We start from the raw sequence: 15,406 nt of genomic DNA, 5'->3' as shown, positions 1-15,406 counted from the left end.
ATGTCTACCATTACAACCCTGATCTAAACCTGGAGAAAGACTGCTGGGGGTAAGTCCTTGAATTAGATGCTAAACTATTTACAGCGGAGGATTACAGGAGTTCCTGCATCACTGAGTGAAGAGGCTAAGGAGGTCTTCTCTAAGACAATGTGCTCGGGGGGTGTTAGGGTATTATAACTGCAATAAAACACCAACAAATGGTACACCAATTATACTGTAGTTTTAGAAGAATTTTTGTTTGACAATATTTGTTTCCTTTTGTTTATCAATTCCTGCGACCATGATACATTTTGAATATGAATTTATTGAGGACATACATTTCTATACATTTGTATTGAGTTATTTTATCAATTACATATGCATTCACTGCAACAAATGCCAAAATGTGTGTTTTTATCAAATGTTCATTTCATTGAAATGAGACTCATCAAAACGTGGGATGGTCCAAGGCCTACAACAGAACATGTAATTTACAGATGAAACTCCATAACTCACTTCAATTCCACTAAAGGAATATGATAATTTTATTGTTTTTTAAAGAACATCTCAAAGATGTTGGTGCTGTTGTATTCAACAGGTACATATGGATACACTTGTCCGACTTTCAAAGTGTCACAAGTGACTTCAGCATTTGTCACCAGTTTCATCCACTAACACCTATTGCATCATCAAGGCAGGCTTTCCCGAGATGGTCGGTGGTGATGCGTCAATTCAACATCCCAAACTGCTGGCCTCTCTCGGTCTCTCTCTCTCACTCACACATAAAGAGTATGTTGGCACTCCACAGCAGTGGCACGGGCCGCCTGGCCTCTGTTCCAGCCAGGACTCCACCTCTCGTTCGTGGATCCCTGCGTAACGATGACGCTCGAGATCAGTATGACAGCAGGCTGGGGTGCCAGTGCCAGCACTTCTCACATGTCTCCTGGGACATTAGCAGGTGCCAGCCACTGCCTGCAGGGGGAGCTCCAGAGCCCTGGGTCATACCTGCCATATCTGCTGGCACCTACAGTAGCCTACCTGCTCTCAAGCTAGCGCTCTCTCCAGTTTTGACAACAAAAAGAATTCTTTAGAGACTTTGTTAGTACAAAAATGAGCTATATTAATGTATTTTTCACTTTCGGGACAGGGTTAGTGTTTGTAGGTGGTCCCACAGGTTGTTTGTAGGTGGACCCTCATAACATTATATGGCAAGTGGTAATTTTGGTCTAATCTGGAGGTTTTCATTATGGGGAATTTATATTGTTCCTTACTGCTGACAAATACTATCCTACATACAGTCTTTGCCCAAAATAACCTCTGGCTAATCAAGGTCCCCCCTCTTATAGTGGGAAAGCCATGGTCTAACAATACCCTTCTTAATCTTCTATACCTGGAGTGAGGAGATACACCTTCTACATTTTCATTTGCTATATCTGTTGTTCGGTGGCTGGATGGTTGCCTCCCTCCATGTCTTCAGAGACAGTGTGAAAAGATAATAATAAAACACTGTTTCCACCATGTCTTTTCCTGTAACTGTCCTTGCCATACTGGATGCTTGCCAGCTAAAGAGCCATTACACTGACAAAACCATTGAGCACAACTCTCCACATTTAGTTGTTTAGTTGTGTTTTCCCTCCTGAAAGATTCACATGTCTATGTCTATACAGTGTTGTTTATGTTGCAATCTATGTTGTTTAAAGAATACTTTTAATTAATAGAGTTTAATTTGTTATGTTCTGTTCTTACTAAGTATTGTGTACTACAAGTAGGCTACTGTGTAGGCCTACATGTAAGAAAAAAGCAAGGTAGCCTACAGTAAAACACAGTATTTTACAATAAGGTAGCCTAGTGCAAAATACCATGGATACTATGGAACACAACATGTTGCAGTGTAGGCCTACTATATGAGGCCTGAGTAGGGTACCACATCTATTGTGTGATGTGGCATTTTTTTCTTTTTAATCAAGTAACACTATGTCACTTTTCCCCCGACATAGTATCTTAACCTCAGGTAGAAAACAACAGTAGGCTTGGCTTCTGATCGGATTGTCCACCATAAAATGATCAGCGTTGGGATTTGCAGGTTAAGAAAGCTTAGTTGGGGTTTAATGTCATGACGTCACATTAATTAGCGCTCCTCCCTGATCCTATCAGCTTGCTAAGCTACGGCGGTCTGCCTGCCTTGCCTGTTTGACAGTGGCATCAGAGATATCAGAGAAGAGAGTTGTCTGAGGCTTGTGTTTGTAGGAGAGCTGACGATGCCCAAAGGAGGAGGACGAGCCTGCTGAGCACCGACGTCCACTTTCCCTCTACTTTCCCCCCCCCATGCAAGGGAGGCTTCTTTGAGGCCCCTGAAAAGAGACTCTCCGAATCAAAGAGCCGCCACACGTCAAACTTGCAACCATGGCAGACAAAGACAGCGTGGAGAAGTACCTGGAGAACAACCCTCAGTTCGCCAAGGAGTACTTTGACAAGAAGGTCCGGGCGGAGGTGATTACCGCCGCTTTTGCGCAGAACTTCAAGGCCGAAGGCTCGTTCGCTGAGGTTGCACAGATACAGGAGGCTGGGATCATCTTCGACCTGATTAAGGCCATGCAGACCGAGACTGTGATGGAGAAGGCCATGCACACGGCGATCCAGAGACTATGCCTGCTGGTGAATGCAGACCGCTGCAGTTACTTCATCCTGAGGGGCCGAAACGGCATCCCTGAGCTTGCCACCACCTTGTTCGACATCACCCCCACCTCCAAGTATGAAAACAATTTGGTGAACCCCAGTTCCGAAATTGTTTTCCCTACCGATATGGGTGTTGTTGGACATGTTACCACTACCAAAAAGCCAGCCAACATTCCTGATATCACGAAGGTGAGTTGCAGTTGGGGATAGCCTAAACTTTGAGGCAATGATCAAGGTCATGGTACATGGGCTAACTTATTGTGCAGTGTTGCTGGACAACCACATAAATCGTTCCATGTGTTCTGATAGATGATCCCGATGATTTGTCTATTGATGATTATTTTTCTCAATATCAATGGGGACATGCCAGAACAGCAACATTCAGTAACATTGCACAGCGCCATTCAAAAAGTAGCCTTGTGTATCGTCAGCTAAGACCTTACAGAAGAGAAATATTAAGGGACTAACAATGCATCCATAGAAGTATCCTTATAGTGCACCACAATGTTGAGGTGACTATCATACTACCAGCTCAAAGGATTTCTGTGTAGATAATCTGATAGGACAAAAAAGAGCTTGTAAAAGGCACAGGATTCAACACAAACAATAGACCTCTAAAGAATCAGACTATTCTTTTAATCAACTGACATGTACTTAATTTAATCTTGAACCAACATAACCCCCAATGTCAGTTACTAAGAGAGCACAGGCATTAATGGGATCAGATGAGACAGATGACAGCATGATGGGCCAAATTCCATTCTCCTGCTACATCTTAAAGAGGCAGCTCTAGATTTTCTGCAAAGCAGCCCTGCTAATTCTGTCTGACAGCGAATCATACGATGGCATTAATTAACAAGCTGTATAACAGTGTTATAACACCAACAACTATCTATCTACAACAACTCATTTCTAAATATGTATACCAGATCAGGAGAACTTTAAACAGTTCACACTGTCTAGTATACACATGATCAAAATGGCATCAACGGCATTGAGTATCCTACTTTTAAAAATGTGTGAAAGATATAGGTCTGCACTATACAAAGGTTTTGAACAAACATTTTCTACAAATAGCAATGTTACATTGGTTGTTTGGCAGCTCATTTGAAACAAGGGATTCAAGTGTATTTTGTCAAATTGATGCAAATTGATGCTGGTCCAAATTACCATACCTTTTTGAGAAAACACCTTACCGCTGACCTACAGAGCTACAGTGGGACAATGTGAAGTCCGGATGTAGGTTGAAAAGGTCTTCTGCAGCCATAAGGAAGGTAACGCATATGGGCAATTCCATGGAAAATTGACTTTTTGTCACATCCATAACGCCAGTGAAATGCCTTGGCATTTGTATGATGTGAATGATAAAATTCATTATTTGTGCATTTCTTCTCATGTACATTCTTCAGCCAAAAATAGCAAATGCTCAAATTTCATGTAATCATTCACATCATACCATACCATCACATTTTATTGGCGTTATGGATTTTACAAAAAAAATAATTTTCCATGGAATTGCCCATAGGGCAGCGTCATCAGTGGGGTTTAAACATACTAAAGTATGTTTCGGTTATGAAGCAAATGGCTCTAATCACTTACCCCAGAGTACAGGATTAAGCCAAAGGCAGGATAAGGAAGTCAGGGAGGGAGGAGGATGCTGAGTCAGAAGGCATGGAGGCCTGTGTATGGCCGTTTAAGGGAAAGGGGTTGGCTAAAAATCTATGGAAAGCAAAAAAAGGTTAAATAAATGTGTGATTTGTGTGTAATTGAGCTGACAAGACGTTCAGTATATCAGAAATGTTGGACATGGAGCCCATGCAAATTCCAATAGTTCCTCTTTTTATTTTTATTCATTGCATTAACATGATTGTGTCTCTTCTCCGTCAGAATCCAAAATTCAGTGACTTTGTTGACAAGCAGACGGGATACACAACCAAAAATATGCTCATCGCCCCAATCCTGCACGGCAAGGAAGTACTGGGCGTCATCACAGCACTGAACAGGGTTGGTGCTACCGAATTTTCCAAGACAGATGAAGAGGTAGGTCACCTCAACTGGTTTGAATAACCGTAGCTCAGTACCAGCCCAGCCATTTCATGCTATATAAATAAATATATAAGGCAATTCCATGGAAAATTAAATTTTTTGTAACATCCATAACACCAATAAAATGTGATGGTATGGTATGATGTGAATGATTACATGAAATTTGAGCATTTGCTATTTTTGGCTGAAGAATGTACATGAGAAAAAATGCACAAAAAATGAATGTTATCATTCACATCATACAAATGTCAAGGCATTTCACTGGCGTTACGGATGTGACAAATAGTTAATTTTCCGTGGAATTGCCCTATACAGAAATAAAAAAATAAAATAAAAAATGTTTTGCTAGTGCTTACTACCTGTGTATAAAACATATGCAGGAGATAACCTTTGATTTGCTGTTCTACAGTTCTTCACCAAATACATGAACTTTGTCACCGTCATCGCTCTTCAGCATCACATCAACTACCAGTGGAATGTGGAATTACGAAAGGCCAATGTAAGCTGAAGTCCATTATGCTATATGCACAAAAATGACACATTCATAGCACTTAGGCATATATATGTGTGTGTGTGTGTGTGTGTGTGTGTGTGTGTATGTATATGTATATATGTCAATGTAATGTTATTGATGTTAATGTCAATGTAATGTTATTTTATTAATTTTGTTGCCTGTAGGTTCTTCTTCACTCGGCCAGCAAAGTCTTTGAAGAACTTACAGATATTGAGCGACAGTTCCACAAAGCCCTTTACACAGTGAGAGTCTGGCTGAACGCTGAGCGCTATTCTGTGGGTCTTTTGGACATGACCAAAGAGAAGGTACAGCTACCCAGATAAGAGACATTATGCTGGGAATAAGTTACAAAGCATGTGGCATAGGCACATCATCCAGCAAGAACCATAATGATGCCTTATATTAGTTACAAAAGGAATGGGTTGTGTTTAATATCCCCTTGAGGTAAACAGCATGGCAGCCATGTTAAATATTGTGTTGTGGTTTTGTAGGAGTTCTACGATGAATGGCCAGTGAAACTGGGAGATGTGGAACCATACAAAGGCCCCAAGACTCCAGATGGAAGGGTGAGCCCTCACACGTCTTACTTGTCTCCTACTAAACAAAATCTGGGTTGTTTAAGATCAGCACTACAGTAATTTCCTGTATATTAGCCGTATTGTATATAAACCGCAGGACAGTGTTTTATGCAAGTTCAAAAAACCATATTAAAGGTTGTTTTAGCGATTGCAGGCCCAAACATAAATGATTACATTTATCTAATCTTTCCTAACGATCCGCTAGCTGCCCGCCCCATAAGCAGGCCATCAAAAAAACACGTCTCTCTAGGCAGCCTAGGCTCTGAGATCTGCACACAAAAACAATTGCCACCAACAAGTGTTGCCAACCACTCAAAGGCAAAATAAAGTCTTTCAACCAATAACCGACGAGATTCAGGAAAGTTTCAATTGCACGGGAGGAAGGGGGAGGGAGTAGCGAGCTAGCTCTCTGTTTTTCTTTGAACGTCAACAGAAGTGACGTTACCCCGCCATTGCTGATACAACCTTTAATACCATATTAACTGCCTCCGTGTATTAACCTCGTAGTGTATTAACCTCGGCTAATAGTTGGGAAATGACTGTGCTTGATGGTGCAATGGTGCTTTGCAACCTTGACTTTTGTCTGCACACATGACATCACATTACAATTGTTTAACTCTGTGTTCCGAACTTTTGTTGATTGAGCAATAACTGTTTTTACAGTACTTAATGCAGCATTATAACAGTATAGAATGATAATTTCTGTTTTAACCTAATGCAATTACAGGAAGTGAACTTCTACAAAATCATTGACTATCTCTTAGAAGGCAAAGAGGAAATCAAAATCGTACCGTGAGTATCTGCCCTCTAACAATTCTATATAGATGTACAAATATACATCTCGAGAACTTTTCCTGTCAGACCAGCATCGTGTTGATGCTCTTGTATGTTTTTTTTCTCTTTTTTTAAGGAATGTAACCCCAGACCACTGGGCACTAGTTAGTGGACTCCCCACCTATGTGGCTGAAAATGGCTTTGTGAGTTTGGCACAAAAGAAAAAAACACCCTAAACACATTTCTATTATTGACTTAAAGAATGGCAGAGGGAAATATTTCACTCATATCTTCTGATGTTTGCATGATGTGTTGTTACTTTATTTTTCTTAAACTGTAGATTTGCAACATGATGAATGTCGCCGCAGATGATTACTTCACATTCCAGGTGGATATAACGGATCTTTGTTTTTTTCTCAAAATTTCTTATGGACCGACTTTTGGACCATTTTTACATGTCAACAATTTGTCATGTTGATTTAATTTCTCCATTTCAGAAAGAGGCCGTGGATGAAACAGGCTTCGTCATCAAGAATGTGCTGTCCCTGCCCATTGTCAACAAGAAAGAAGAAATCGTGGGTGTGGCGACCTTCTTCAACCGCAAAGACGGCAAACCATTCGACGAGCCTGACGAACAGATCACTGAGGTGGGTACTCTACTCCCACAGCACCCTGATCTTGCTGATGCGTTTGTCTGTAGTGATGAAAAAGCAGAATGCACCACCCCGGGGCTCAACCCCTGGTCTACACCATACTCATACATTCTGTCAGCATGCACAAGCCAGTCTGAGTCTAATACAATTCTTGAGAAACATCCATGGTCAGCACATAGGCGTAAACTGGACTCATTTCTCTCTAACTGGTCAGCCACAGCATTTGAAAACAACCATCGAATTTCGTTTTCGAGATTTTGTTTGTCGTCTTCTGCAGGCCCTCACCCAGTTCCTGGGCTGGTCTGTGTTGAACTGTGACACCTACGACAAGCTGAACCGCACCGAGTGGCGCATGGAGATCTACAAGGAGATGCTCATGTACCAGACCAAAGCCACAAATACAGATGTGCAGTCCATCCTGGTGAGTTCTGTGTCCAAGCGTCCACAGCCACGGTCCCCCACCACTGAGGAAGGGATTCAGAGCTGTATTCAAAGCTGCATTTGCTTGATATCTGAATATTTAGCACACACATACTAAAGCACTCCATAGCAATGTTATACCAATGTTATGCTATCACCTGTGGCTTAAGTAATCATCTAGAAGTGGGTTTATAATTTACACCCTCCCAGGGTCACCACTGACCAATAATGTGTCACTGTCAAGACAAGAACATCACCATACAGTAATGGAATACACAAATGGGCTCAGGTCCTGCAGAGAGCCAGATTCAGGTCCGACCTGAGGCTATTTCCTGAACCCATTCCCAGTCTCTCTCCCACACCTGGCTGTCCTGTCAAATACAGGTTAAAATTCCCCAATTTTTTAAAAAAGCGATGACTATTGTTTGTCTTACAGAACACAGTGGAGAAGTTGGGCAGTGCACCAGAGGAATGCGACCTGAAAGAGATGTACAAACTTCTGGTAATAAGCTGTGTGATCTCCCTGCTTCACATCTTGGCAAATGACAAAAAAATCTACCATTTACATATTCTGAGATCTTAAATTCTTAGATCTTAAACATTCATTTATTGATGTGTTTGTTTGTTTTGCACAGAGGTCCAACATCCCAGAGGCTAAAGATTGTAATATTTTGGATTTCGGCTTCAGTGACCTTCCTGTAACTGAGTTTGACCTTATTACGTTCGGCCTCCGCTGCTTCTTTGAGCTCAACGTGATTGAGAAATTCAAAGTGCCACCTGAGGTAAGTGGAAGAGGCAAAACAGAAACTTGGAATACAGAGCTGAGAATAACCCCTCAATAATTCTCTTCAATACTTCTTTAGCTCTTGTTTTCAAACATTCTCGTAGGGACATTCCCAAGTGGCCTCTCACTTTGCTCTGACCTCTGACTCCCGGTTGTGATCTTTTCTTTTTAAAACGTGCCATGTTATAGTAGGTTTCTTGTCCTTCTTTCAGATCCTCACTAAATGGATGTACACAGTAAGAAAAGGTTACCGTGACATCACTTACCACAACTGGAGACATGGCTTCAATGTAGGGCAGACCATGTTCTGTCTTCTGCAGGTGAGCTCCACCACCTAATTTATATGGCATATGCCAACACTTTTATTTGTACTCTGTGATTCTAGCAAAAGGCTCTGGCTAATATTTGTTGAACTTCAAAGCCAGTCAAATTAGATTCTCTCTCCTCTGAAAGGAGCAATAAGATGAATTTTGAAGAAAAAATGCAAAATCAAAATCACAGACTTTGTCTTTAACATAATTTAGATGTTGTTGACCTACACTGACTTGGGATAAACATTTGAACAGTGAAGTGGACTAGTGTTGCACTGGCAGTCCAATCATGTTTTGGATAAATCAGTTGGTATTCCAAATATCCAAGTGACCTCTGCTGTGTACACCTTTACTGTCTGACAGACGGGAAAGCTGAGAAAGTACTACACCGATCTGGAAGCCTTTGCAATGGTGGCGGCTGCTTTCTGCCACGATATCGACCACAGAGGAACCAACAACTTGTACCAGACCAAGTGCGTGGTCACCGCTAGCCTCTACTTTCTAATCTGAAAGAGCCATAATGACAAAATACAGAACCACGGAATTATAATACATTTCTATTGTTTTCCTCTACTGCTACCCTGCATTCCCCTGAAGCATTGCACTGTTCTTATTCCCATTCTCCTGCAGGAGTGCATCTCCCTTGGCAAGGCTCCATACTTCCTCTATTCTTGAGAGGCACCATCTGGAGTACAGCAAGACCCTGATGGCTGACGACGTATGTGTGTGTGTGTGTGTGTCTGTCTGTCTGTGCAGAAATGGCAGACACCATTCTTAGTTGTTTGTTTAAGCTATGGTTCCAGGGCATTTTTTTTTTGCCATTGCCTCAAACCCATCGTCTACAAACTTGTGTGTACTCACTGCTTCCATAAAACACGTCTGCAACAAGAGAGAATGTTTCTGTGTGTATACGTGTGTGTGTGTATAGGTGTGTGTGTGTGTGTGTGTGTGTGTAGTAATGTCAAATAATATTATAATGTCATAAATCTGTGTGCTTTGCAGCAAGTCAAGTCACTTTTATTTATATAGCACATTTTTGTATGCACAGACTGTGAACATCTTCCAGACCCTGCAGAAGCGTCAGTTTGAGACTGTGCAACATTTGCATGATGTCTGCATCATTGCCACTGATCTGGCTCTCTACTTCAAGTGAGCACACTCATATTCTTGTTATTCCCCCTAGCATGCCCCTTTCCCCACTCAGATATATGGAGAATCCCTATTGGTCACCTCCCTGCAAATGCAGTGGCATGAAGAATCTCCATTTGTCACCTTCCTGCCAATATACTGTAATGGCATGGAGAATGCCCAGTGGTCACCTCCCAGCCAATACAGTGACATGGAAATATATCTCCATTGGTCACCTCCTTGTGCAATTGCATAGAGAATATCAATTGGACACCTTACTACTGCTAATACAATTGCATGGTGAGTCCTCATTGGTCACCTTGCCCCTGCACAGAGAATCTGGCCTCCCCATCCAGTAGCATGTAGCGTACCCATTGGTTATCTGCCTGTTAATCAGCTAGAATGGCGATTCTCTATTGATTGCTTGCACCTCTGTTGATTGTCTGTATTGAAGATGTCTGTGTTCACGATTGATATATCTATCCAATAAAGGAAGAGAACAATGTTCCAGAACATTGTCAACGCCACGGAAAACATGCCGGAGGAAGAAGCAAAGAACCACATCTCCAACAACCCCACCAGGAAGGAAATCATCATGTAAGTATCTGCACATAGTCACTGATATTCCTGTCCGCCATTCTGTGGTGTGATATTTTCTAAAGAGTATTTCTTGTCATGTGTCCAGGGCCATGATGATGACAGGATGTGACTTGTCAGCTATCACCAAGCCTTGGGAGGTGCAGAGTAAGGTATGCAGTGGGGCTAGGGTGAATTAGTGTATTTAGTTTCTTTCTATAGAAATACTTCACGATCGGAAACTAATTTGTATTTTATATTATTTAATTCATAACAGCAAACTAATTGCTATGATTTTCCCCCTGAATGTCCCGGTAACTTTGAATAAAAGCTGGAAATTGCTCACCCGTTGCCATTGCTTTACCTTTACCCTTTTGCAGAGAGCTCTCTGGCTGTTTGTATGGTCCTCTCACATCTCTCCTCTTGTCTTCTCGTCTACTTCCTGTTCCTCATTAGGTGGCTCTGATGGTGGCAGCTGAATTCTGGGAGCAAGGTGACTTGGAGAGATCTGTCCTTGAACAGGAGCCCATTGTGAGTGTCTTTAGCTCATGCTTATTTAATGTCTATCTATTAGTCTTTATATATTACTCAGTGTATATACACTGGTTATACCAATTCTAATTAGAATTCCTCACCAGAAACTTATCTTTGCCTCTTGTGAGCTCTGTAATAACATAAAAAAGCAAAGATTGGTGTGGCCATGGAGGCCAGCAAACCAATATAACATAATTGCAATGTTGGAAGTACTTCAATACGCTGTCCTCCTCAACAGCCCATGATGGACAGGAACAAAGCTGCAGAGCTTCCCAAAATGCAGTGTGGTTTCATCAACTTTGTGTGCTCATTTGTGTACAAGGTAAGCACTTAGCCATTTTCTGTTTTTGTTTTTATTTTTGACATTTGACAAGTTATAGGGACCAGAGAATTGTGTACCGTAAGTGCCCTGAAAAGGCAGTAAACACATATACATACACACACACACACACACACACAAATGGGATCTCAAGGAATTGCAAGGCCATTTATATAGTTGAAAAAAATCATGGGTGAACACTTTCCAAGTTATGGTTAAAGGTGGGAAAATATAGGCTTTTCTGCTTTTGTTTCCCAGGAATTCTCCAGGTTCCACAAGGAAATCACACCCATGTTTGATGGCCTCAATAACAACCTCAAACACTGGAAGGAGCTTGCTGATGTTTACGATGCCAAGATGAAGGCCATCGAAGATGAGAAGAAGAAACTGGAAGAGGGGGACAAGAAAGGTCTGTCACCACTCGTTAGGAATCAAAATAAGAAATATAATGGTTACCATTAATTCAACGATCAGTGTAGGGATGCACTAATCTGATACTGGTTTCCGATATCGATCCGATACCAACCAAAGTCCAAGTATCATTATCGCCATCAGGACTGAAAAATCAGATCAGTGCATCCCTAGATCCATATGCAATACATTGTTGGCAATACGTTCTCTTCAGTGTTTTGATTCTGGTTGAAGGGCATGAGGTAACATTTTGTCCTTGTCTGTGTATTTGTGTTGTGCTCTGCAGACGATGGTGGCGAGGGAGGAAAGTCCAAAACCTGCTCGGTCTCGTAAACTTCTGTCATCATGGCTGGCCGAGAAGAGGTGGTGGTCAGGGAGCTTTTCAAGAGAGTTGGTCAAGAGATCAAACTTCTCTATTGAGGATAACAATTGTTTATTGACTCCTCTGTTTCACATCACCTAATGCAGTGTTTCTCAAACTTTTTCAGACCAAGGACCACTTAACCAATAAAAAACCTGGCAAAAAAGCTAAAAACTAACAAAACAGTAGACCTACTTCAACAGTATATTACACAATAGGCCTACTCAGTGAACCACCTTGCTTATTGTCTTTGCAACTCGTAAAATTTTATTTTACTACGTCTGCTCGCGGACCACTTGGGAAAGCTTGTGGACCACCAGTGGTCCCTGGATCACACTTTGAGAAACACTGATCTAATGCATCAACAATGCACATTTAGTTACTTGGTTTATAGGTAAAGCCCAGTGGCCAGTGGGTCTGTTGTGGAATTTCAAGTCATGTATAACAGAAAAGCATTTACCGAGCAGAGTTTTCCCAAGCAGCAATAGGGTACTGGTTATGTAAATCTTGAAAAAAAAAATCCAGTGCTTCCTTGATGTTTTGTTTTGTTATTTTGTTCTGATCTTTTTCAAAGGCAATCAAGAAATCTATAATCTTTGCAGGCTATCTATAATACTTTGCAGGCATCCATGTATTCAAACTTTTTTGCATCTTAGTGTTTTTGAGATCACACAATGTATCAAATATACTGTGTAGTCAGGTAGAAATGTTTGTTTCCAGTTCCCACAAGGCTTTGGTTTTAGGTGCTGAATTTTGCCATTGTTTAACTGTCACTTTATTAATAAAATCACTAGATCTGTGACAACTTTGTTCACGGTGTAGTGATGCAAAAGAGAAGGAAAAACTGAATTTTCAGTATTTTACATTGGAGGTCTGGTGTCAGCTCAGAAATGCTAAACAGACATGTTTAGACAACAGAATGTTTTCATCCACTGGTCATATGGAGCACAAATTCAATAGACAGCATTGAAGTAGTTAAGTCTAGATTCAGCTAGGCTACAAACGCCACTGAATCTGTGCTGTATTGATTTTGATCAAATTTGATTGATCAAATCTGAAGAAAGGACAGAGAAATAGCCTTGGAGGACAAATATGATTGTTGTTCTAAGAATATATTTTTAAAGCTTTATCAGATACACTTTTGTACTTTTTGTCTTTTCAAAAACTACGAAAATGACATAGAATGGGATTGATGGTGCTGTTTATTGTACTGTGGATGGCATTCATGCCATGGAAAATTAGCGAGCACCTTGGTGGGCTCAGGCCATGTCACTTTGTATTGGCAGACAGATTGTTTATTCCTCTTGGTTCATTTAAAATTATATGAAGCTTAGGTTGTGTCGTAAGCACAATGAGAATGGCATTCTATATATTTCCAAATATAACATACATCTATTACTTAGTTCTTAATGATAATCAAATGTGGACAATATATAACAACTATCTATGTGAAAATTGCACTTTGCTTTGTACTTTGGCAAAGGAAAGTCAGAAGTCTCAGGTACAAACACTAAGGGTTTAAGGAGAGCTTGGACAGGGTAAAGTTGGATCGGAAGCCAATGAAGACTTATACAGATTTACGACTGATATATCCCCCTAACAGTATAAAGAAGTCTTACCATGGTGTTGGGGTGGAAGATTAACCTTTGTGTTATGAAACAATGTAACCTCAAAACTTCAGGGCAGTACACTGACTAAAAAGCCCCATTTCAAGTTATGTTTCCAATTTGGATTATTGGGGCACAAACTGTCCCTGCAGCATTCGTTTCCTTGTGATGGGTTAGAGGTGGTGCAGGGAATTAGAGGTGGGGCGGGGGCAGGGAAAAGTGTTATGTAAAAAGTTTAAACAGTGTCACATCCTCTCATTTATCCAATGAGAAGGAAATGATCACTACGGTCATCCAATTAGCACGTCCTGAGTGGCCTCCATCTTAGATAATGTTTTGCTAGAACTGGCCTCTCGATTCTCAGAGGAAAGGGCAGGGAGGTGATACGTGGGATAAACTGTGATCAGAGCAGGGGGACCATGGTGAAAAGTGAGTTAATCCCGTCTCAGGTGATTCTGGACAAGTGTTTGCGTGTGTGAGTGTGTGTGTGTGTGTGTGTGTGGTCACACTTACAGGGTGAATGCTTGCGTGAGAGAGTGTGCGTGTCTGGGCTGTTTTTCCTCAATGATCTATGACTTTATATAGCTCCAAAATACAATGTTTTTTTCTTCAAAGTTTCATAGTAGTTTGATAACTAAATACCACTGCATATACTGTATACTGTCACAAGATAATGTAAATGATTTAATATAAACAAATAAAAAGGCATTCTTTTAAAGTTTCAAAACTGTTTTGTGATCATTTCTGTACCCACAGACTTACTGACTGACCACCATATAACTTATTAGCAAACATTTCCCATTTTTTATTTCTAATGATGTATATAATCAGAGCTAGTCGCCCAAGGTGGAGAGGAAACCTTGAAGCAGTTAAGAGTCTTCCTCGACCGTATCGTGCCAAGGATTTCCCGATAAAGCCGGCTAAGACACAGTGAAAGACGATCAGATAATTGGCTGACGGCCTAGACACAGGACCGCCGTTCTCCGAGAGTGATGGTGGTGGTGGTTGGGATAATCTTACTGACCTCCATGTACCCTCTCTATCAGCTGGCCTGATCTGAGGATGGACACGTCAGTGGTCACCTTTGCTGGAAGAGCTTGAAAAGTCAGACGACCCCCAACCCACTCTTTGCGGGGTTAATCTAGTTCACTTTTAATTCAAAGTTTAGTTTAGTTTTGCACATAGACAGCTTTCTATGTCTTTGGGGGAGCACCTGCCCTTTCCATAAAACCTGAAACATGAATGAGCAGAAATATGTTAATTAGGGATTGGGATTCACGGATTGGGATAAATGCAGAGACCAAATTTCCCTCACGGGATCAAAAGAGTATATATACTTATACTAATTTTCTCTAAAGCATAAGTGTGAGCTCTGCCCTTCAAAGCCTTTACCGCATGCTCAATCGAATCGATCAAATGAATCTAAATATGGTTTGAGTTGTATACCACATTTTCTTTGTGATTAGAGGCTAAAATACTGTCTTATTGTGCTTTGATGACCTCTAACCTCTTTCCCGCTCCAGCTGTGTAGAAGGCTAGCTCACGGAAGAGGCTTCAGACAGTTGAAAACGTAACACATTTAGCATATTATCTGAAGACAGAGACCGTAACATTTTTTTTGTTATTTGGTGTGGGGTCGAGTGAGTTGAGTAAGTTGAATGTCGTTTGCAATCACTTTTCCTCACAGAGGATTCTGTGTTGATTTTAAAATATAAGCCAATCCTAACACGGAAAG

The 15,406-nt window shown here is 41.1% G+C and overlaps 1 protein-coding gene across 1 annotated transcript; it reads left to right on the top strand.

The window, feature by feature from the left end:
• The first annotated feature begins 2,382 nt into the window (after positions 1 to 2,382).
• pde6c (phosphodiesterase 6C, cGMP-specific, cone, alpha prime) lies at positions 2,383 to 12,036 on the top strand. Its single transcript, XM_076299015.1, has 22 exons — positions 2,383 to 2,844; positions 4,543 to 4,695; positions 5,111 to 5,200; positions 5,380 to 5,520; positions 5,707 to 5,781; positions 6,521 to 6,585; positions 6,704 to 6,770; positions 6,908 to 6,955; positions 7,065 to 7,214; positions 7,498 to 7,641; positions 8,077 to 8,142; positions 8,276 to 8,422; positions 8,637 to 8,744; positions 9,099 to 9,208; positions 9,366 to 9,453; positions 9,784 to 9,884; positions 10,356 to 10,460; positions 10,549 to 10,612; positions 10,896 to 10,970; positions 11,212 to 11,295; positions 11,551 to 11,701; positions 11,990 to 12,036. The coding sequence occupies exons 1-22, from the start codon at positions 2,383 to 2,385 to the stop codon at positions 12,034 to 12,036; spliced, it is 2,541 nt and encodes an 846-aa protein (XP_076155130.1).
• The last annotated feature ends 3,370 nt before the right edge of the window (positions 12,037 to 15,406 follow it).

The sequence above is a fragment of the Alosa pseudoharengus genome, unplaced genomic scaffold (genome assembly GCF_046254945.1).
Source record: "Alosa pseudoharengus isolate Yale_2024_CS ecotype anadromous, Long Island Sound unplaced genomic scaffold, YU_APseudo_1.1 YU_APseudo_1.1_scf_21, whole genome shotgun sequence".
NCBI lineage: Eukaryota > Metazoa > Chordata > Actinopteri > Clupeiformes > Clupeidae > Alosa > Alosa pseudoharengus.
This window is presented reverse-complemented; position numbering and strand designations above follow the sequence as displayed.